A 22,949-nucleotide genomic window follows, 5' to 3' on the forward strand; every position below is an offset into this window, starting at 1 on the left:
GCTGTGTGTTGAGTTATTTTGAGGGGACAGCAAATTTACAATGTTATACAAGCTGCACACTCACTACTTTGCACTCACTACTTTGCAAAGTGTCATTTCTTCAGTGTTGTCACATGAAAAGATATACTCAAATATTTACAAAAATATGAGGGGTGTACTTACTTTTGTGATATACTGTATATGTTCAGATCATTCCTGAGAGAGAAGGGGTGTAATATCTCCAGATGGGCGTGTGGTACCCTTCATCACCCATGCCAATAAGATATTACTTCTTGGGGGGTCTTGAAAGTAAGTATGAGAGTATAACTAATGCACAATTAACCTACTGAAAGTATACTGACTAAATGGCAAAACAGAGCTGTCAAATTATGTTATAGCTGTGTTGTCGTATACTTGCGAATTAGAATCTCAAGTGTAACATAATTTTGTTGGGGAAAACGGAAATGCGCATTAAAAAAAATGCCCAGATTGCTGAATGTGTTCTGAAGGAGGAGTCGATTGCCTTTTCAAATATGGACAAAGATGTTAACAATATGATTGAAGAAATAGCAGTCACTCTCCTCCAAAACAGTGATATGTTCAATTTCTAATTTAATATGATTGTAAATTAAAAAATAATAATCATTTATATGGATCTTTCAAGGTTATCTTTGATACAACTTCTGACTAGATGGTCACTAAAACACATGTATTTAAATAATTATGTTACAAGAAACCTAAACTGTTCCCTGTTCCCTGTTTGCTCAGAAGAATACATGTAAAGATGTATAGACTACTTGACATTATGTTTTGCTAGATGAAATGAGCCAACTGTGCCACTTCTGTGGGGAGGTGGACAATAATGAGGAAGACACTAACTGGGTAATTGCTTGCTCACTTCTAAAGGCACATTATTACGAGTACGAATTTGTATAAGCAGTAATATTTCTAGAGGTAGCATCATCCGCTTGGTCTGATAATGAAATAATTTTAATTCAAGAAAATGTGTTGAAAGTTTTAAATATATTAACATTTTTCATCATAAGTTTCAGATTGGTTGTGACCGCTGCCCACAATGGTTCCACCAGTTCTGTATGAAAACCATTCCATCATTGGAGGATTATGTCTGCGCTGCCTGTCAGGACTAGGTTAGGCTTGAGTTCCACGTGACGGTATCACCTGGAAAACTATTTGAAGATCTCCTCCCATGTCCAGGAGTCTGGAGATCGCTGCTGCTGCAGCTGCCCGTTACCACGCTGCTTGGTCCTTTGGTGGTGGGTTATTCTGTAACATTTGTCATCTTCCTCTGATGAGGAGGAAGAGAGGTCGGACCAATTTGCAGCGTGGTAAGTGTCCATTTTAATAAGACAAACTGAACACTACAGAAATACAAAATAACAAAGTGAAACAAACTAAACAGTCCTGTGTGGTAACAAACACTAACACAGAAAATAATCACCCACAACTCAGAAGTGAAACCAGGCTACCTAAATTTGGTTATCAATCAGGGACAATGATAAACAGCTGCCTCTGATTGAGAACCATACCAGGCCAAACACAGAAATCCCAAAACATAGAAAAAGGAACATAGACAACCCACCCAACTCACGCCCTGACCATACTAAAACAAAGACATAATAAAATAAGGTCAGAACGTAACAATACCTGCGTCTCCTCCTCTTGCAAATAATGGGGATGTTGGCCGTGTCAGGTGTTTGGAGAATGTCCTGTGCTTCCTGCTTGTTGAAGAAAAAATAATTAATCCAAGGTGAGTGATTGCAGTGAGGTGAGTGATATCCAGAAGGTATTTTTTACCGTAAGATACGGTTGCAGAAACATTACGTACAAAATAAGTTACAAATAACGCAAAACAAACACATAATAGCACAATTGGTTGGGCGCCCTTAAAACTGCTGCCATTTCTTCCAGCACCATTTTACTCAACAAACAAACAGAACAAACCAAACTTTTGAAACAGTATAGGCTGAGGCATGGACATAATCAACCACTGCCCTGCCTCCAACCAGATTGCATCTGTTCCTTCAAAACATGGGGTTCCCTTAAGGTACATTTGTCGAGGCAACATGCAACTGACAAGTCAGTAAGGCCAGGAGAGGTCTTTTCTTTTAAATGTGAAATGTGTAGAGCTTGCAGTTTTTCAACAGAAAAATATGTTTTTTTCAACATGTTGGAAATTAAAGGAATACACAAGTCCATGAAGAGGAGGACACTTTAGAAGAACCAGAATTACAAAATGACTTTGAGCAAAAAATTGGTCACCTTTTGCCCAAATTGGAAAGTATTTACTACATGTCAAACAAGTGTATCAATGAGGTAGTAGAGGAACTGTAGTTCATATCGTGCTCTGTGTCAGGTCCAGCCATAAAAATACATTGTTAATTCCTGTTTAAGGAAACATGGCTTTGTTATTGACAATTACATAATCTCAGATTTGGTTCAAGATGTCTGTGAGACAAATCCCATGAGCACAGTTTTAGGGATGGATGGACTTCTCACCACATCTTACAAGAGGAATCATATTTTTAAGAAAAACGTTTTCGTGGTGGAGCCAGTAAAATATATACTTGATGCAAAGAAAGGAAGAAGCTTTCAGTATGTTCCTATTCTGCAGTCACTGTTACAAGTATTGAGCAACAAGGATATTCAGGAGAAAGCTTTAAAAAGTAGGCCTACGTGTTTTTTCTCGATTACGAGTTTTTTTATGATGGCACACATTTAAAAGAAAATGACTGTTTATCAGGAGATTAATGAACCCTATGTTTACTTCTCTATGTTAATGACTCAGAAGTGTGCAATCCCCTTGGAACATCCTGCAAAACGCACAAAATCACCTGAGTCTATTGGGTATTGGCAAATGTCCCATTACAGTTTAGGTCTACACTCAAGTTTATGTACATAGCTGTTCTCTGCAATGCTGTTGATTTAAAACATATGGATATGGGAAGGACTCTTGCACAATTGGAGGAGGAAGGACTCTTTATTCCTGTGCTGGAATAGATACTGAAGGGCACTGTTTTTATGTGTGGCGGCAGATAATCTTGGAGCCCACTCTATTGGTGGATTTGTTGAAAGTTTTAGTGCAACGCATGTCTGCAGGTTCTGTTTGGCAGAGCTATCTGAGATCCAGGTAAAAGAAGTGAGAACTGGGACATTCCAACACAGAACAAAGCAGGAACTCTGAACAATTCTGAACAAATACAGACAGTTTTAGAAAATCCCACCTTAATAGATTGCTATGGTGTGAAAAAGCAGTGTGCTCTGACTGAAAAACGTAAACATTTTTACGTGCTGTCTGGCTATCCACCAGATGTGCTGCATGGCTTTTTGAGGGAATCCTGCCTCTGGAACTGAAATTGTGCTTAAAGGTTTTAACCAAGAATAAATATTTTATTCTGTTGGAACTCAACAATCTTATCACACAGTTCCCATATTAGTGGAGTGATAAAACTGACTGCCCACAATCAATTCCCCTTGACTTGATGAATCCAAGGAAAAGAAGATTGGAGGAAATGCTCATGAAAGCTGGTGCCTACTGTGTCTGCTTCCATTCATTATAGGAACTAAAATACCCGTAGGTGAACCATCATGGGAAATTCTTATGGGCCTCAAAGATATTGTTGAACTTGTGGTTTCGCCAATTCACACAGAAGAATCAATTTGGTACAATTACTGCAAGATAGATATCCGAGCACAGGCATAGATTCTTAGAGGTTTAGGATAGTCTTATCCCGAAACATCCTTTCATTGAACACTACCCGCAGCTGATGAAGGCATTTGGACCCTTTATAGCTTTTTTGGACTATGCGCTTTGAAGCTAAACACAGCTTTTTTTAAGCGGATTGTTCAACAGACCAACAGAGCTTTCAAAATATTTTGCTGTCTCTTTTGCAGTGAAGCGTCAACTATTGCTTGCGTACCGTCTGTATGGCACCAATCTTGTCAAGCCTGTCCTATCTGCCACAAAGCTGTCCACTGTTGCTTTGAAAGTGTTAAAGCAGGGGTGTCAAAGTCAAATGGACGGAGGGCCAAATAAAAAATTTAGCTACAAGCCGAGGGCCGGACTGTTCGAATGTTCATTGAAAAATTTTTAAATGACGCATATAGTCTAGTGAACCTAATTGAACCTACTGAAAACCTAACAAATATATTCCAATATGATCAGATAAATAAAGCAATATTTTCTTATGGCTCTGTCAGTAATCTTTAATTTTCAACAGACACAAAAGACAAATTTCCTTTATATAAAAATCCCCATAACATGAACATTAAATGAAAGAAACCGGTATTCAAGGCACCATCAGTAGCCTATATTTTCTATTTTAGCAAAAGTGGGCTAAATTTACTTCAAAGAAAAAAACAATAATAGCAATTTTCTATCATCCACTCAACTGAAATATTTTTAAAATATAATTGGATTGAAATACAATAAAATAAAGTGCAAAAATCTATTAATCAAAAACAACACTTTGTTTAAGGAGAAGTAACATGCAGTGAAAACAAATATTAAACTTTAACTTTTAAACTTGAACTGAGTAAAAACTCTAAATATGTGATTGCACAGTAATGTTCACTTGTTTGAGGTTGAGGGTGATACTTGGTGGTGTCCCATCTTTTCCACAAGTTCATCAATGTTCGGGGTAAGGCTCTGAGCTGAGGAAATCCTCAGAATTGAGTGGAGGTGTTCAGCAGTAAGTCGACTTCTGTGTGATGTTTTGTTCAAGTTCATCAAAGAAAACAGTTGTTCACACAGGTATGTGCTGCCAAACATAGACAACGTTTGAGCAGCCTGGATGCGCAGCTGGGGCATTGTGTCGGGGAGGAAACGGGCGAACTCCGCAGCACCCACTGCCGCATATTTTGCCCTCAGTGCATCATTGCATTGGAGGTCAATCAACTCCATTTGGAGGTTTGGTGGTGAGCTTTCCACGTCAACAGCAAATGGGTTACCGAGCAGTTCCAACCTGCTTTTTGTGCTTCAAAGTCAGCAAATCGGCGTCGAAAGTCAGCGGCAAGCATACCTATTTTATCAGCCAACTGTGCGCTCGGGAACGCACTGGTAGAGAGCTTCTCTTTCATGGTCTGGCAGCTGGGAAAGTGGCTCAAATTTTCTTTCCGCATCTGCGTCTCCCACAGAGTCAGTTTGGTTTTAAATGCCTTCACTGTACTGTACATATCAGAGATGACACGATCCCGACCCTGCAGCTGCAAGTTCATTGCATTCAGATGACTCGTAATGTCACACAGAAAAGCGATTTCACACAGAAACATTTCGTCTCGGAGTTGTGTTGTGTCTTTCCCTTTGCTGTCCAAGAACAGACAAATCTCCTCACGAAGCTCGAAACATCTTTGAAGCACCTTTCCCTGGCTTAGCCATCGCACCTCTGTGTGATAAGGCAAATCACCATGCTCCGTTTCTAACTCCGTCAGAAATGCCTTGAACTGGCGGTGATTCAAACCTTTGGCTCTGATAAAGTTAACTGTGCGCGTGATGATGCTCATTACATGCTCCATTTTCAAGGCTTTACCGCACAACGCTTCCTGGTGTATGATACAATGATAAGCTGTCAGCTCACCTGTCGCGTTTTCCTCTTGCATCTTTTCCCGTATCTTCGCCACCAGTCCGCTCCTGTGTCCACACATCGCAGGTGCTCCGTCGGTTGTCAAACCCACAAGTTTTTCCCAAGGCAGCTCCATCTCATTTACACATCTTGACACCTCTTCATACAAATCATGCCCCGTAGTTGTGCCATGCATAGGACGTAAAGCCAAAAACTCCTCTGTCACGCTTAGGCTGGAGTCCACTCCGCGGATGAAAATTGACAACTGGGCAATGTCAGAAATGTCGGTGCTCTCATCCACAGCCAAGGAATATGCAATGAAATCTTTTCCCTTTTTCACAAGCTGCTCTTTTAGATTGATGGACAACTGGTCTACTCTCTCGGCAATGGTGTTTCTGCTCAGACTCACATTTAAAAAGAGTTGCCTTTTTCTGGGCAAACTTCGTCACAAACTTTAATCATGCAGTTTTTGATGAAATCCCCTCCGTAAATGGCCGGGCTGATTTAGCGATCTCTTCTGCCAAAATAAAACTGGCCTTGACAGCAGCCTGGCCTTGTGATTTGGCTTTTTTGAACAGAGCCTGTCGAGATTTGAGGCCTCGTTTTAATTCCTCTGCCTTTTGTAGCCTTTGTTCCATGTCCATATTCTTGTTTTTGTCCGCGTGTTTCGTTTCATAATGTCGTCTCAGATTATACTCTTTCAGTACCGCCACACTTTCTCCACACAGAAGACACACAGGTTTTCCAGCTACCTCCGTGAACAAATACTCCGACTCCCACCTTGTTTGAAACCCCGGTTCTCAGTGTCCACCTTCCGTTTTGCCATTTTTGATGGGTATCTGAAAGTTAATTTTACTGTGATGCTGACAACTGCTGTGCCAATAAATATTGAAATGAAGCAGCCTACTGCTCGGTGCGTCACCGTTGCATTGTGGGAAATGTAGTATTGGTGCGTGTAAAAGATCTGCGGGCTGCCGGCTTGCTGCGGTCTGCGGGCCGGTTCTAATAATAAATCAAGATCATCCCAGGGGCCGTAAAAAACCTTCTCGCGGGCCGGATGTGGCCCGCGGGCCTTGACTCTGACATATGTGTGTTAAAGGATGACATAAAGGAAGTGGTACAATTTTCTTTTCTAGATGAGACTTTTGTTCAGATGGCAAACACACTTTCCTGCAAATGGTTCCAACTACTCGGTTGGAATGATCCTAACCTATGGATCCACTGAAGGTCTACCAGACCCTTGTTGATATACTTCTAATGATCGCTGTTCATGGTTGTCGTGTCTTTACTATCATTAACTGAAGACTGATAGTTTTCATCAAAGATTCTCTGCAATTAGTATTACACGATTAGACTGATTGATCATGTAACCGTAATTACTAGGAAGTTGGGGCACCAAGGAAAAATATTCAGATTACAAAGTTATCATTTCCTAAAATAACTTTTCTGATATTTTATCTGATCAATTAGTCTTCGAATTAATGAATTATTTACTTTACGTCACATGTACCTCACGTCTCATTCCAAACATCATAAATTGTTGGTTATCTGCACAAACCCAGTCTTCACTATGAGTCATCCGTACATCAATTGTCTTAAATCATTTATTTATTACTAACTAAGTAAGTCACAGAAATGCACAAACAAACAAGGTATATGTGGTTACATGAAATGATAGGAGAATGTGCCCTAGTGGGCTAAACCGGCATGGCGGCTTGTTAGACAAAAGGGGAAGTGGGGGTCGACTAAGAAGTCATACAAAGTGATAATTATAACAATTGAAATGCTAATCCTTTACACATGAACGCTCACTCATTCGGGAACAGTTGCAATCAATATATATATTTACGCTCAGTATGTCGTCTTGATCGCTGGTGAAAAGTTTTTTTCTTTTGTAGAATTGTCCGTCTCCCTCTCTCCCTCGAGAGGAGATAGTTCAGAGTGACATTCGTTATAGAATGGTTGTTTCGGCGGTTGTCATTCTTCGCGTTCAATGATACCCAATTCAGACTAGTAATTACTAGTAATTAATATCAAAGACTTGTTCTTATTCTGTCGGTATCGATAGTCTAAGAGTTTAACCACGTGGTATGGTTAAAAGATTCAGCAATGGTCTACAACCTTTGTCCCTCCTAATGGAGAAAACATGGTCGGCAACCTTTAGCCATCTCGTAATTGAGGTAAGCTCGGTCTGCTGATCGAAAACCCGAGTGCGTTTTTTATTCGGAATGGCAGAAAAGGGCTGTCCCAGAATGTCTGACCCTAACTGGGCTCAGGGGCGGTCCTCTGATTTAGTTCAAATCCAATTCCCTTTTTTGAGTTGTCCTTCATTAAACAGTCCTTATTCACATTGTAAAATTATGTAAACAGTATCATACTCACTCATTCATCGTATACAACAATTAGATGTAAACCTCATATCTGGGGCTATTATATAAACAGCATTATGGTAATGTGGCCACACCGTCTCCCATTAGCTTCCCCAAGTTGTGACAAACGGACCTTTTCGTAGCTGGATTCTTCACCTATCTTTTATACTTTCTCCGGAACATGGAATTTGTTTGTACCTCAAGTTCTGTGAGGTGGAAGGATTTCCTTAGTTCTCCATGAAAATCTACTCTCTCTATACCGTGTGGCCATGTGGCAGGGTCTTCTCAGAAATGTACGACCTCTCTGACCACAGCAACCTAGTTGAAGGAGGAAAGGGGGAGGCAGGGAGAGGGGGATGAGGGAGAGGGGGATGGGGCTTGCTATACCCAAAGAGGCCAAAGTCATGACATGGTGAACTTGCTTTTATTGCCAAGTGTCAGAATGCAAGGTATAATGAGCACCTTAGGGTATTTGAGTTGGAATCCATACAGAAGCTTAAGGTCATTGAGCAAAAGGAATTGGCAGACATCTACCCACTAACAGCATGTGCTGTTGGCCAAAAGCGCATGGAAACCCTGAAGCACCATATTTTCCTGCAATATTAGATAACAGTCCTTTAAAATGGAATAGTTTTAAATGTGGTGTATTTATACATGGATTAACAACAATGCATTGCTCATAGAACTCATGCCGAATTTAGTATTTGATATTGTTAGGTTCTTATTTTTCAGAGTAAATAACTCATGGACACTGGAGAAGCTTTAACCAAGTTTAATTCTTCCCAAAGGTTCTGTATTCCGACAGCAAAACATTTCTCACCATCACAGTTACATACATCCCATTCTCGCTCCAATCCTTACATTTTATGGTTCAACAGAACTGACCTCACCTCCTGACCTCAACCCCTCCTTCCCCTAGTCCACAGATGTCCATCTGTCTCCCCTATCTCAACTGTTGCTCTACTCCCTTCCACCAAACACATCCCAAAGCTATGTCTTCCCACAGAGAACCATTAACTTCTGACACACAACCCAGTCTCTTTCACTCTTCCTATTCAAGGCTTCTTCTCTATCATTTATTTAACATCTCTACGTTCAAAGTTTAGCCGATTCCAACAGTATAGAATAGAAATGCTTGGTTTTGCACGTTTATTATTATGAGATCTAGTAAGCAGCACTTGATATTGATTTAATGGGATACCCATTTTTGACATCATACCCATTTCATAACTTTTATTCATTTTGTCTTGACAGGATCACTATCACTACAACAGAACAGAAATGTCTGCCAGGTCCTATTGAAAGGCCCTGATTTCCGTAAGCTAACATTGCCTTCTGGAATCCCTGCTACTGTGGCTGAGCTTGACACAATTGTGCAAGAGACATTTCAGCTTCAAAAATGATTTGTTCTATAGTACACGGACGGTGAATTTGGAGATGAGTTATTTTCAAGAACTCAATAACAGCTCCACAGAGGCATTGGATGAGAGGGGCTCCCGTGGATCACATGATACGGTGATATTGTAATGTATAAAATATAAAATGTAAATATTGTCCTCTCCAGAAAGTACCTCTTCCCAACACTCCAGTCCGTGGCCATCTGAGTTTGAAGTTCCTCGCTTTGCTCATGATACAGAGCTCATTCTTGAGGCAGCTAATGAAGCACAGATGAAGGATTGAACACTACTCAAAAATCTGTCTGTGAAATCAGACATCCTGGAAAAACTGTCTGAAAGGAACTTCCAGTTTACAGTCTACCAATTTGTCAGGTTGCAGAAGCTTTGGTAAAAAAGTACCCATGTCTTACAACTGTTGCTCTTGAGTCCACCTGTATGCAGAAGCTGGATGAATTTACACCAAAACTATTGGACTTGTTTAAGTCAAAAGGAGGTGTTGTCAAGGTGGACATGCAGAAAATCCTTGAAGTCCTTCACAATAGTATATAGGTTATACTGTGTATTTATTTTCCGGTATTAAATGCAAATATTTGTATAACATCATATTACAGTGCAACACCATCCAGGAAAGACGAGACAGTGTGATCCGTGGCTTGATCATATACCTCGGCGTGAGGGTTAAGGACCTTATCACAGAATACAAGGTAAAGGTTTTTATTTTTGTATACTTATTTATCTATACATGACGTATCTTCCTTTCTTTTCCTCTCTCTCCTCTCAAATTGCACAGTTAATCTTAGTAGCCTAGTTGATTATTTCTAAACATTTTCACTCTGTCAGTTCTGACGACACCACGATCTGAGAGGACCTCGTTCAGCATGTGATGAAAGTGTTCACTGTGAAGAATCTGCACCAGAATATAGAGCATGGGATCTGCATCGAAGGAGCAGAGGTCCTGGCTGGTATTCCCAGTGTTACACAGTCATGTACGTTGCTTATGGGCCTCATCTATGGCTCATCTACACCCCAAAGAACTTAAATATACCTTTGAGGTGTTCTAAAAAGTATTATTCGAACTTGATGACCTCAGGACCTCCCAACAAGTCCAAGCTCTAAAGATGAAGTTACTTGTTTTCAGAGATAGCTAGTTGTGTTACGGTTCTCTTGTGGTGAAGGAGAGGCGGACCAAAACGCAGCGTGGTGGTTATTCATGGTTCTTTAATATAGACAGTAGACATGAATAAACTAACAAAACAAGAAATGTGAAAAAAAACACAGAGTGTAGTGGCTTCCTTTCGTCTTTACCATAGCCACTGCCCAAGCCTGAAGCGGGGTTGTTTGGTATGCATACAGTCCACAGTCAAGGTTTCCAAACGGCCAAACATTTAATGACATCCAGGGATATGGTGCAACAAAAATGTTTATTCTTCTTATATCTAACAAATAAATGAGTCTCCAATCAACTTAAAGCATAGAATACTTGATATGGAAAATACATATTATGACCTGTCTGTATGTCTGAATGGTCAAAAAACTATACCGCTCCCGCATCTAGCAAGGACTCCCTCTCCCGAAGGCCCAACTTCCTGCCTTTATCCTAACACACTTACCACAATACAATGAATAGGCAAGAGGGGGGGCCAAAAACTAAGTTACACTAACAACAAATGAATATATCTCAATCAGGTAAATATAAATCATAAAGGTACGTACCTAATATTTCATCATTTACATTAATATTTCATATATTTACACAAATATACATGGAGCTCCATATGTTCGGTCTTTTATACAAATATGTCCAAATCGGCTCTAACACAGAGACAGGAACAATCACCCACAAACACACAGTGAAACCCAGGCTACCTAAGTACGATTCTCAATCAGAGAAAACTAATGACACCTGCCTCTGATTGAGAACCATACTAGGCCGAAACATAGAAATACCCAAAACATAGAAAAACAAACATAGACTGCCCACCCCAACTCACGCCCTGACCATACTAAATAATGACAAAACAAAGGAAATAAAGGTCAGAACGTGACAAGTTGCTAGGTGGTATAGGAGCTACAGATTACATGATGCTCTTTGTCAGGTGAAGTCATAAGATGCATTGTCAATTCCTGTTTAAAAAAACAGCTTTGCTCTAAAACTTACTCCATATGCACTAGTGAATATCTGATATGCAAGCTTTCTGGATGTAACTTTACCTAAGGAAACAAGGTGGAGTTATAACCAGAATGCTTATACCTATAAGCGCACAAGGCGAGACCCAGATGTAGATGGTTAGAGTCCAAGATGTTTATTAACAATCCAAAAGGAGTAGGCAAAAGAATGGTCATGGACAGACAAAAGGTCTGTCAAAATAATATGTCCATATGGTCTTCACTAGCGCATATGGAGTCAGGTTTAAGGGACAATTTGGCATATATTTTGTAACAACATCTGCAATGTTTGTTTTGAAAACCCATTTTTTGATTAATCTAAATCAGTTTAAATGAGGTTGTGTTTGAGCTAATGTTCATATTGTGCTTTGTGTAAAGTCTATTAGGACAAATCCTGAATTTACGTTTCTGTTAAAATATTGCTTTGTTGTTAAGGGGCACACAGACCACCAGAAAATTATTGCCAAACTTTACAAGATGTGAGGTCAAAGTGCTAATCCAAAACTATCACCTAAACTTTATGCAGTTGTGAAGATCTAAAATTATTTGTAGTCAGGTGCAAGCTATCTGGATATAACTTTGCCTAAGGAGGCAAGGTGTAGAATGCATACAGATTACAAAATATGATTGCCTAAGGAGTAGGGTTTATGGAGAAATTTGAGATTGAAGTTTGAAGAAATTATAAAATGATAACATTTATTTTATGAAAAATAAAGGTGTGGATGTCTGAAGTTGCATATTCCCTTGTATAGAAATAATAATTAGTTGTAAATTATCCCAAGTACAGTGGGGAGAACAAGTATTTGATACACTGCCGATTTTGCAGGTTTCCCTACTTACAAAGCATCTAGAGGTCTGTAATTTTTTATCATAGGTACACTTCAACTGTGAGAGACCGAATCTAAAACAAAAATCCAGAAAATCACATTGTATGATTTTTAAGTAATTAATTTGCATTTTATTGCATGACATTGGAGATCCTATAACTATAACGACATAACCTGAGAGGCTGCTCAGCAAGGATGAAGCCATTGCTCCAAAACCACCATAAAAAAAGTCAGACTACAGTTTCGACTGCACATGGGTACAAAGATCGTACTTTTTGGAGAAATGTCCTCTGGTCTGATGAAACAAAAATAGAACTGTTTGGCCATAATAACCATCGTTATGTTTGGAGGAAAAAGGGGGAGGCTTGCAAGCCGAAGAACACCATCCCAACTGTGACGCACGGGGTGGCAGCATCATGTTGTGGGGGTGCTTTGCTGCAGGAGGGACTGGTGCACTTCACAAAATAAATGACATCATGAGGAAAGAAAATTCTGTCGAAAAATTGAAGGAACATCTCAAGACATCAGTCAGGAATTTAAAGCTTGGTCGCAAATGGGTCTTCCACATTGACAATGACCCCAAGCAGACTTCCAAAATTGTGGCAAAATGGCTTAAGGACAACCAAGTCAAGGTATTGGAGTGGCCATCACAAAGCCCTGACCTGAAAATTTGTGGGCAGAACCGAAAAAGAGTGTGTGAATAAGGAGGCCTACAAACCTGACTCAGTTACACCAGCTTTATCATGAGGAATGGGCCAAAATTCACCCAACTTATTGTGGGAAGCTTGTGGAAGGCTACCCAAAATGTTTGACCCAAGTTAAACAATTTAAAGGCCCTCTCTGGGGTAGGCGGGACACTTGCGTCCCACATGGCCAATAGCCAGGGAAAATGCAGAGCGCCAAATTCAAATACATTTCTATAAATATCTAACTTTCATTAAATTACACATGCAAGATAGCAAATTAAAACTACACTCGTTGTGAATCCAGCCAACATGTTAGACTTAAAAAAGGCTTTTCATCGAAAGCACAAGATGCTATTATCTGATGATAGCACAACAGTAAATAATGAGAGTAGCATATTTAAACTCTGCAGGCGAGCCACAAAACGCAGAAATAAAATATTAATCATGCCTTACCTTTGACGAGCTTCTTTTCTTGGCACTCCTATATGTCCCATAAACATCACAAATGGTCCTTTTGTTCGATTAATTCCGTCAATATATATCCAAAATGTCCATTTATTTGGCGCGTTTGATCCAGAAAAACACCGCTTCCAACTTACGCAACGTCGCTACAAAATATCTCAAAAGTTACCTGTAAACTTTGCCAAAACATTTCAAACTACTTTTGTAATACAACTTTAGGTGTTTCTAAACGTATATAATCGATCAAATTGAAGACGGGATGATCTGTGTTCAATACAGGAGCAAAACAAACTGACTACTACTTTTCTGGTTACGCCCCTCTATCCAAAGGTACACACAAAGTGACGTTTGTTCTGAGCTATGGTACTTCTTCATTACACAATGGAAAAACCTCAACCAATTTCTACAAACTGGTGACATCAGGTTTGAATGAACTCCCCTCCATTTAAGTGGTAATTTGCGATTGTGTATATATGGTTCGCTCAATGGCAATAAGTTGCCATTCATTTTTGTACATTTCATGGGGGCCTTCCCTTAATTTCCAGCTTCATGCAAGTCAACCTTAATCTTAGGTCTTCTGAGATCTCTTTTGTTCAAGGCATGGTTCACATCAGGCAATGCTTCTTGTGAATAGCAAACTCAAATGTTATGAGTATTTATTGTAGGGCAAGGCAGCTCTAACCAACATCTCCAATCTCTTCTCATTGATTGGACTCCAGGTTAGCTGACTCCTGACTCCAATTAGATTTTGGAGAAGTTATTAGCCTAGAGGTTCATATACTTTTTCCAACCTACACTGTGAATGATTAAATGACATATTCAATATAGACAAGAAAAACACAACGATTAAAGCTTCCATTTGTGACCCGATTCAGCAATCTAGGCGTATGTCACAAATGTATTAAAATGCGTTTTTGGGCAGAAATTCCTTCTCGAACATGTGAACTTTCATGTGCCTTAATATCAAACTTGTATGCCATCTGTAAATACTAATACACTTGTTAAATTACAAGCCTAGTTGGTTTAGCCACAGAAAAAGGGAGCAACTTTCCCGCTAGCCATGATTGGCTGAGATAATGAGTGGGCTGGACATGCTGAGAGAAGTGTTTTGATTGGTCTACCATATAGCACACGTCTGTCTATTGGAGCAGGTTGGTATGTTTAGGTAATTGTGTCGAACGCAGCTTTTATTTATTTTTTATTGCGTGCTAAAACTGTATAAACCTAATGTCAAGTTAAAGTGTACTGTTAGCTAGCTAACGTTATGTGTATGCTCTCCACTTTCTGGAGGACCGAGTTTTGAAATCAGTGGAATTCGAGTAAGATAGCTAAGGAGATGGAGAAAACACCAGTCTGGACTACATCATCAAACTAGGGGCAACCATGCACGGTATCAGACAGGAGACATGTCCAACCATGCTGTATACTGGTAAGATTTTCAGATATTACACATTTCTAATTTTGACAGAAAGTAGTTTCATTTCAAGTGTACTGTTAGATATCTAACGTTAGCTGGCTGGGTCTCTAGCTAACATTATGTGCATGATCTTATTCTTTGTATCTCAGACACATTTGCTTGACTAGTTATAGCCATAGAACCTTGTTGGTTAGCTACCTGCAGATTCATGCAGGGTAGGCTTGCTAACTAACGTTACGTCATGCGTTGGGATTCAATGTTTACACTTACGTTCAAAAGTTTGGGATCACTTAGAAATGTCCTTGTTTTTGAAAGAAAAGCATTTTTTTGTCTATTAAAATAACATCAAATGGATCAGAAATTTAGTGTAGACATTGTTAATGTTCTAAATTAGTATTGTAGCTGGAAACGGCAGATTTTTTATGGAATATCTAGCTAGGCGTACAGAGGCCCATTATCAGCAACCATCACTCATGTGTTCCAATGTCACAATGTGTTAGCTAATCCAAGTTTATCATTTAAAAAATGGATCATTAGAAAACGCTTTTGAAATTATGTTAGCACAGCTGAAAACTGTTGTTCTGATTAAAGAAGCAATAAAACTGGCCTTCTTTAGACTAGTTGAGTAACTGGAGCATCAGCATTTGTGGGTTTGATAACAGGCTCAAAATGGCCAGAAACAAATAACATTCTTCTGAAACTCGTCAGTCTATTCTTGTTCTCAAAAAGAAGGCTATTCCATGCGAGAAATTGCCAAGAAACTGAAGATCTCGTACAACGCTGTATACTACTCCCTTCACAGAACAGCACAAACTGGCTCTAACCAGAATAAAAAGGGGAGTGGGAGGCCACGGTGCACAACTGGGCAAAAGGACTGTCTAGTTTGAGAAACAGACGTCTCACAAGTCCTCAACTGGCAGCTTCATTAAATAGTACCCGTAAAAAAAAAAACGTCTCAATGTCAACAGTGAAGAGGCGACGGCGGGATGCTGGCCTTCTACAGTGGTTCCTCCTTTAAATGTTGAAAACTTGCACCTCGGTACTTAGAGGTACCCAGCGTCATGGCGTCATTGCTCCAGACCACCACAAGGGGGAGTTAGAGCACTCATTATGCAATTTGGGTCCCAAGGTTTTTATATGACCAATCATATTGAGTGGTTCCAATGACAAATTTTGACGTGAGCCACCCTTGCCTTTGTGGCGTTCTTCAACAAAGATGCCTGACAAAACATCACGGTGGAACCAGATGTAAGTTGTTATAACGTCATAACGAGTCGAGCAAAGAATGTACAATTGAAAGGAATATGTTAGTTAATGTAGAGACAAACTTTGTGCATATATTTTTGTCATGAAGTTAATTTACAAAAATCGCTATTCAGCAAGTTATCTAACTAACTAACATTAGCCAGCTAGCTAGTGTTAGGATAATGAATTTGTAATTTGTGTTGTTTAATGTTTTAGGGACTCCTGAGAACCATTAAACCAGGCTGTCATCTTGTGAAACAGTGGCAGTAAAGAATCCTGCTAGCTAAAGCATTTACTGCAAAATGAGTGTACAATTGTGTAAGCTTGCCTTGCAATGCAGCTAAAGTAACATAGCTAGCTAACTATTTACTTGCTTATTGTGCAGTGGAGGATAACATCGCTGTATGTCTATGGATGTGTAGCTAGCTACAGTATGTAGCCGATCTGTGTATGGACCCTAAAACGTTAGGTTCCGAATTAATAATTATACCAATCTATGAACCTCAGTTGTTGTTGTATCAACTTCAAGTCTGAATGGCATTAATAAAGCCTATGGATAGAGTAGAATATAATAATATAATTCCTGTGTCCACATGTACTGTAGTTATTACCACGCATGAGATTCCCACATTGTAGCCTGTACATTGAATATATTCACTGATCATGTGATCATATCAATCTCTGAGACATTATTTTTCAGTCATATCAAACTCCATTATTTGAATGATGCTGTGTCTGCATGTACGTATTACAATTGTACACTTCTACAGTGTTTACCATTCCTGCTCCTGGGACATTAATGATTACACCGTAACGGCATTCGTCTGTTGAAGGAGAGTCGGACCGAAATGCAGCGTGGTGGTTACTCATGATATTTAATGAAAAAATAGCGATACATGAAATAACTAAATAAATACAAAACAACAAACGGAACGTGAAAACCTAATTACAGCCTATCTGGTGAATACTACACAGAGACAGGAACAATCACCCACGAAATACACAGTGAAACCCCGGCTACCTAAATATGGTTCCCAATCAGAGACAACGAGAATCACCTGACTCTGATTGAGAACCGCCTCAGGCAGCCAAGCCTATGCTAGACACACCCCTAATCTACCACAATCCCAATGCCTACAAAAACCTCAATATGACAACACAATAAACCCATGTCACACCCTGGCCTGAACAAATAATTAAAGAAAACACAAAATACTAAGACCAAGGCGTGACATACACATTGTAACTATGCAAAAGACAAGACACATTATTCATTTGTAATTCATATATACAGAAAAAAACTGTGCACATCTTATAACTATATCATATAACTCCCTTCATCTACATTAATCTGAGGACACGTCAACAAAACAAAGGAGATGGTCGTGGACTTCAGGAAACAGCAGAGGGAGCACCCCCCTATTCACATCGACGAGACAGTAGTGGAGAAGGTGGAAAGTTTTAAGTCCCTCAGCATACACATCACGGACAACCTGAAATGGTCCACCCATGCAGACAACGTGGTGAAGAAGGCGTAACAGTGCCTCTTCAACCTCAGGAGGCTGAAGAAATTTGGCTTGTCACGGAAAACACTCAAACTTTTACAGATGCACAATCAAGAGCATCCTGTCGGGCTGTATCACTGCCTGGTACGGCAACTGCTACATCCACAACCATAAGGCTCACCAGAGGGTAGTGAGGTCTGCACGACACATTACCGGGTGAAAACTACCTGCCCTCCAGCACACCTACACCACCCGATGTCACAGGAAGGACAAAAAGATCATCAAGGACAACAACCATCCGATCCACTGCCTGTTCACCCCACTTTCATCCAGAAGAAGAGGATGAAACACATGTTTGTTTTACTCCATGTGTAACTCTGTGTTGTAATATGTGTCGAACTGCTTGCTTTATCTTGGCCAGGTCACAGTTGTAAATTAGAACTTGTTCTCAACTTGCCTACCTGGTTAAATAAATCTAGAGACTCAAATCTCTAGCCACTTTAATAATAAAAAATTGGATGTCATAAATGTATCTCTAGTCACTTTAAACAATACCACTTTATATAATGTTTACATAACCTACATTACTCACCTCATATGTATATACCGTACTCTATACCATCTACTGCATCTGGCCTATGCCGCACGGCCATCGGTCATCCATATATTTATATGTACATATTCTTATTCATTCCTTTACACTTGTGTGTATAATGGAGTTGTTTGAAATTGTTAGATTACCTGTTAGATATTACTACATGGTCGGAACTAGAAGCACAAGCATGTCATTACACTCGCATTAACATCTGCTTACCATGTGTATGTGAAAATAAAAGAGAGACGCACACTCTAGGAGCTCAGATGCTAAAATGTTATTACCAACGTTTCGACAGCCAAGCTGTCTTCATCAGGGTATAATCACAAACACTGCGGGATGACTCGTTTATATAGTGTCAAAAGACACAGGTGTCTGTAATCATGGCCAAGAGTGGCCTAATATCATTAGGCCAACAACAAATGGATAGCATACGATCATAGATTAAGTTGACTACACAAGCTTACAAACAATTACAATGGCAAAGTCACAATAATCACAAGAATGGCTTCAGATATAACCATGTGTATGTGACCAATGAAATTTGATTTGATTTGATACAAACGTGCTACTGTATGCAGAAAAGCCACGGCCCTTGCAGAGCAAGGGGAACAACTACTTCACGGTCTCAAAGCGAGTGACGTCACCGATTGAAACGCTATTAGCGTGCACCCCGCTAACGAGCTAGTCATTTCACACCGGTTACACCCGACTTGAAAAAAATATATATGTACACATTGCGAGATATTTGGCAAAATAGACAGACATGCCTATATTTCCCCATAGGAAACAATTAGTTCCAATATTATTTTTGTTTTTTTACATTTTGACTATAAAACAATGTGAGCAGGTCTCACTGCCACTGGGAATAGAACGTTTGGAAGGCGAGCTGGTGCCACGGTGCTCAATAGAACTAATAGGAGCTGGCAGGGTGAAAAATGCACTAAAATAAGGCCTGTTTTTTCGCGCTAACCTCTCTATGGTATGTGGGACACGAGCGTCCCATCTGGCCAACATCCAGTGAGATTGCAGAGCGCCAAATTCAAATGCAGAAATGCTCATTATAAAAATTCAGAAAACAAAACATATTTTACATAGGTTTAGAGATTAACGTCTTGTGAAAGCATACCTAGCCCAGAACATACATAGCCCAGAACATACCTAGCCCACAACATAGCCAAATTGACAAATTAATACAAAGATTAACCAGCCAAGCAGAAGCGTTACACAAGTCAGAAATAGAGATAAAATGAATCCCTTACCATTGATGATCTTCATATGGTTGCACTCAGAAGACATTAATTTACTCAATAAATGTTCCTTTTGTTCCAGAAAGTATCTTTATATCCAAAAACCTCCGTTTTGTTTGTGCATTTTCTTCAGTAATCCACTGGCTCAAACGCAGTCAAAACAGGCAGACAAAAAAATCTAAATGGTTTCCGTAAAGTTAATAGAAACATGTCAAACGATGTTTATTTTCAATCTTCAGGTTGTTTTTAGCCTAAATGATCTATAATATTTCAAGCGGACAATAACGTTGTCAATATAAAAGGTAAACAAGAAAGGCACTCTCTCGGGATTGCACATGAAAAAGCTCTGTGTCCTAAGTCCTAAGTCAATGGATACTGTAATGGCATTGAATAGAAAACTACAAAACCAACAAAAAAAACAACTTCCTGAATGGATTTTTCTCAGGTTTTCGCCTGCCAAATCAGTTATGTTATACTTATACTCACAGACACTATTTTAACAGTGTTGGAAACTTTAGAGTGTTTTCTCTCCATCCATGCATATCATATTGTCTGGGCCCGAGTAGCAGGCCATTTAATTTGGGCATGCTTTTCATCCAAAATTCTGAATGCTGCCCCCTACCCTAGAGAAGTTAACTTAGTGTATGTAAACATCTGACCCACTGGAATTGTGATACAATGAAGTATAAGTGAAATAATCTTTCTGTAAACAATCGTTAGAAAAGTTACTTTGTCATGCACAAAGTATATGTCCTAACTGACTTGCCAAAACTATAGTTTGTTAACATGAAATGTGTGGAGTGGTTGAAAAACAAGTTTTAATAACTCCAACATACAGTAAGTGTATGTACATGTCCGACTTCAACTGTGGTACCTTAATTCTGCTCAAAAAGTTGTATTATTATTATTATTATTATTATTATTATTATTATTATAAAACTTAGAACGAGATTATGCATCTGAAGAGTATGGGGGCGTTTGTCATACATGACTGTTTTTGCAGACCCTCTCCCATGTTGCCCCTCTCTCCCTCAGGTCTGTTGTCGTTCACCTTCCTCCACTACACACTGGCCTTCACCTCTGTGGTGCTGTTCTACATCTACTACACCCAGCCTAAAGACTGCTCCGAGCACGAGGTCTTCATCAGCCTCAACCTCATCTTCAGCGTCATCATCTCCATCGTCTCCATCCTGCCCAAAGTACAGGTATTGTTGCGGTTTCATTGCCCACCTCAAATGAAGGAACAGTTTTAGCAATTATATCAGTAATTATTGATACAATGTTTGGTAAGGGAATGCTTTTATTAGTCAGTTTTTGTTGATAACGGTGTTGACAATTGTGTGCATTGCATGATGATGAATTTGTTCCATTGCATACATGTGTTTACCAGTACCTATGTTTTTGTGTCACATGAAGACCGGGCCCAGCCTGGTCTGCTCCAGGCCTCTCATCTCCCTCTACACCATGTATGTCACCTGGTCCGCCTTGACCAACAACCCAAGTGAGTCTCAGCCTCTTTCCCATTCCAGTTTCTACAGAGTTGTTGTCATTGTATATAGTTGTTTTTACTTTCTCCCTCCAGTTTATGTTTATATTTGCTTTCCAAACCACTGCAGCACTGAGCGTTGCCTACTGGTGAGTTTGGCAGACTTTGGTAGTTCACTCACCTTCCCCAACTCGTTACATTTACATTTACTAGGTCCTGGGGTTGATTCTTGTTAAGTCACATAGTCAGGAAAAACTCATGGTACTACTTTTGGCCCATGCTTGTACTTGTGCTTGTAGTGGGTCAGTGGAAAAGCTCAGACATGTGTTGGAGTGTGTCTACAACAGTCTGCACGCAATTGTTGTAATTAATAGACACGTGGCATATCTGTTGTGATAATAGGTTTAGAGTCTGTTGCCTTCCTTCAAGACTGCAGGTCTCTTTACATGTTTTTGTCCTTCCCCATAACTATCCTACCTTCTATGGCTGATTTGCTGTGTCTGTCTCTCTCAGACCGTAAGTGTAACCCCAGCCTGCTAAGTCTGGTGTCAAATGTCAGCTCCAGCGAGCCCACACCCACCAGTGCCCCAGCACAGGTGCAGTGGTGGGATGCCCAGAGCATTGTGGGTTTGGTCATCTTCCTCTTCTGCACTCTCTATGCCAGGTAGCTAGCTACTCCAATTTGGATCCATATCATGGCTGATTATTTAATTGTCTGTTATGCCATGATCTTGATAGATCTCCCATGCTGACCCCTGGTCTCTCTTTTTGTATCTATTTGTCTCTCCCCATCTCTCTCTCCCCTTCTCTCTTCTTTCTCCAGACATAAGTCTGTCTCGTTCACATTTTCCATTCTCTTTCCTGCCCTCCCACACCTTTTTTAGCTTTGCTTTACCTTGGGGTGCTTTTAGTCATTCAGTTTCTATTGTTATTCTTTTGTTTTTTTATCCTCATGTTTGTTGTGTAGTAAATATTTAAGCTTTTATTTTCTTATTTGTTTCCTGTGAAGCACATTGTGTTGCATTCCATGTCTGAAATGTGCTGTATAAATAAAGCTGGATTTGATTTGACTCTCTCCCCCCTGGGTGTTGCTGGACATACGCTCGTCCAACAACACTCAGGTGAACAAGCTGATGCAGACCGAGGAAGGCGGGGGTTATGGAGAAGAGGGCGAGGTAGGGGAGGACAATGTGCGAGGGGCTGTGAATAATGAGGGTGAGGGGGTCACCTACAGCTACTCCTTAGTCCACTTACACTTCTGCCTGGCCTCCCTCTACATCATGATGACACTCACCAACTGGTACCAGTAAGTACAGCGACAGCTGACCATCAGAGCTACAGCTCTTTAGAAATGTTAGAACATTTTACAATATTTCTAGGTGTCCTATTAGGTATGTTATGTATGTATTCCTTGTCAGTTTGAAAGCCATGGGATCAGGAGGGATATTTCTTTGGGTGAATCACAACAGCCTTTGTGTGAAAGCTATGCGAAATCCCTGATAGGCAGCATTAATCCACCATATTGCTCTGACCTCTTCTGTGTTTTCAGATCAGCCTAAATGAAGGGGATGAGACAAGGATAGAAAGCCTCTATAAAGATACACTCTTTAAACTGATACCTTCTCCCTTCATTCCTCAGGCCAGACATCACCAGCCAGGCCATGCAGAGCAGTATGCCAGCTGTGTGGGTGAAGATCAGCTCCAGTTGGCTGGGCCTGGGCCTCTATCTCTGGACCCTGCTCCCCCCTCTCATGTTTCCTGACCAAGACTTCAGCTGAACAGCCCCCCATGGGGTCACCATGGTCTTGTAAGATGTTGTGTTGAAGTTTATTATTATTATAATTATACGAGTCAGAATTGTTGCATTGATCTCTTTTGGTGTGTTTAATCTTGTTTTGTTGGGGGGGGGTTATGAGTCTGAGTCAGTGCCCTCTTACTGAAATAATGCAATATGTACACATCCTGATTAATTCTCACTGGACTGTG

The 22,949-nt window shown here is 40.0% G+C and overlaps 1 protein-coding gene across 1 annotated transcript; it reads left to right on the plus strand.

Annotated features, from left to right (window-relative positions):
- The first annotated feature begins 10,207 nt into the window (after positions 1 to 10,207).
- Positions 10,208 to 22,741, plus strand: LOC118364016 (serine incorporator 1-like). The gene is made up of 6 exons (XM_052489075.1): positions 10,208 to 10,310; positions 20,513 to 20,682; positions 20,894 to 20,978; positions 21,477 to 21,627; positions 22,060 to 22,269; positions 22,603 to 22,741. The coding sequence occupies exons 1-6, from the start codon at positions 10,208 to 10,210 to the stop codon at positions 22,739 to 22,741; spliced, it is 858 nt and encodes a 285-aa protein (XP_052345035.1).
- The last annotated feature ends 208 nt before the right edge of the window (positions 22,742 to 22,949 follow it).

The sequence above is a fragment of the Oncorhynchus keta genome, chromosome 31, assembly GCF_023373465.1.
Source record: "Oncorhynchus keta strain PuntledgeMale-10-30-2019 chromosome 31, Oket_V2, whole genome shotgun sequence".
Classification (NCBI taxonomy): domain Eukaryota; kingdom Metazoa; phylum Chordata; class Actinopteri; order Salmoniformes; family Salmonidae; genus Oncorhynchus; species Oncorhynchus keta.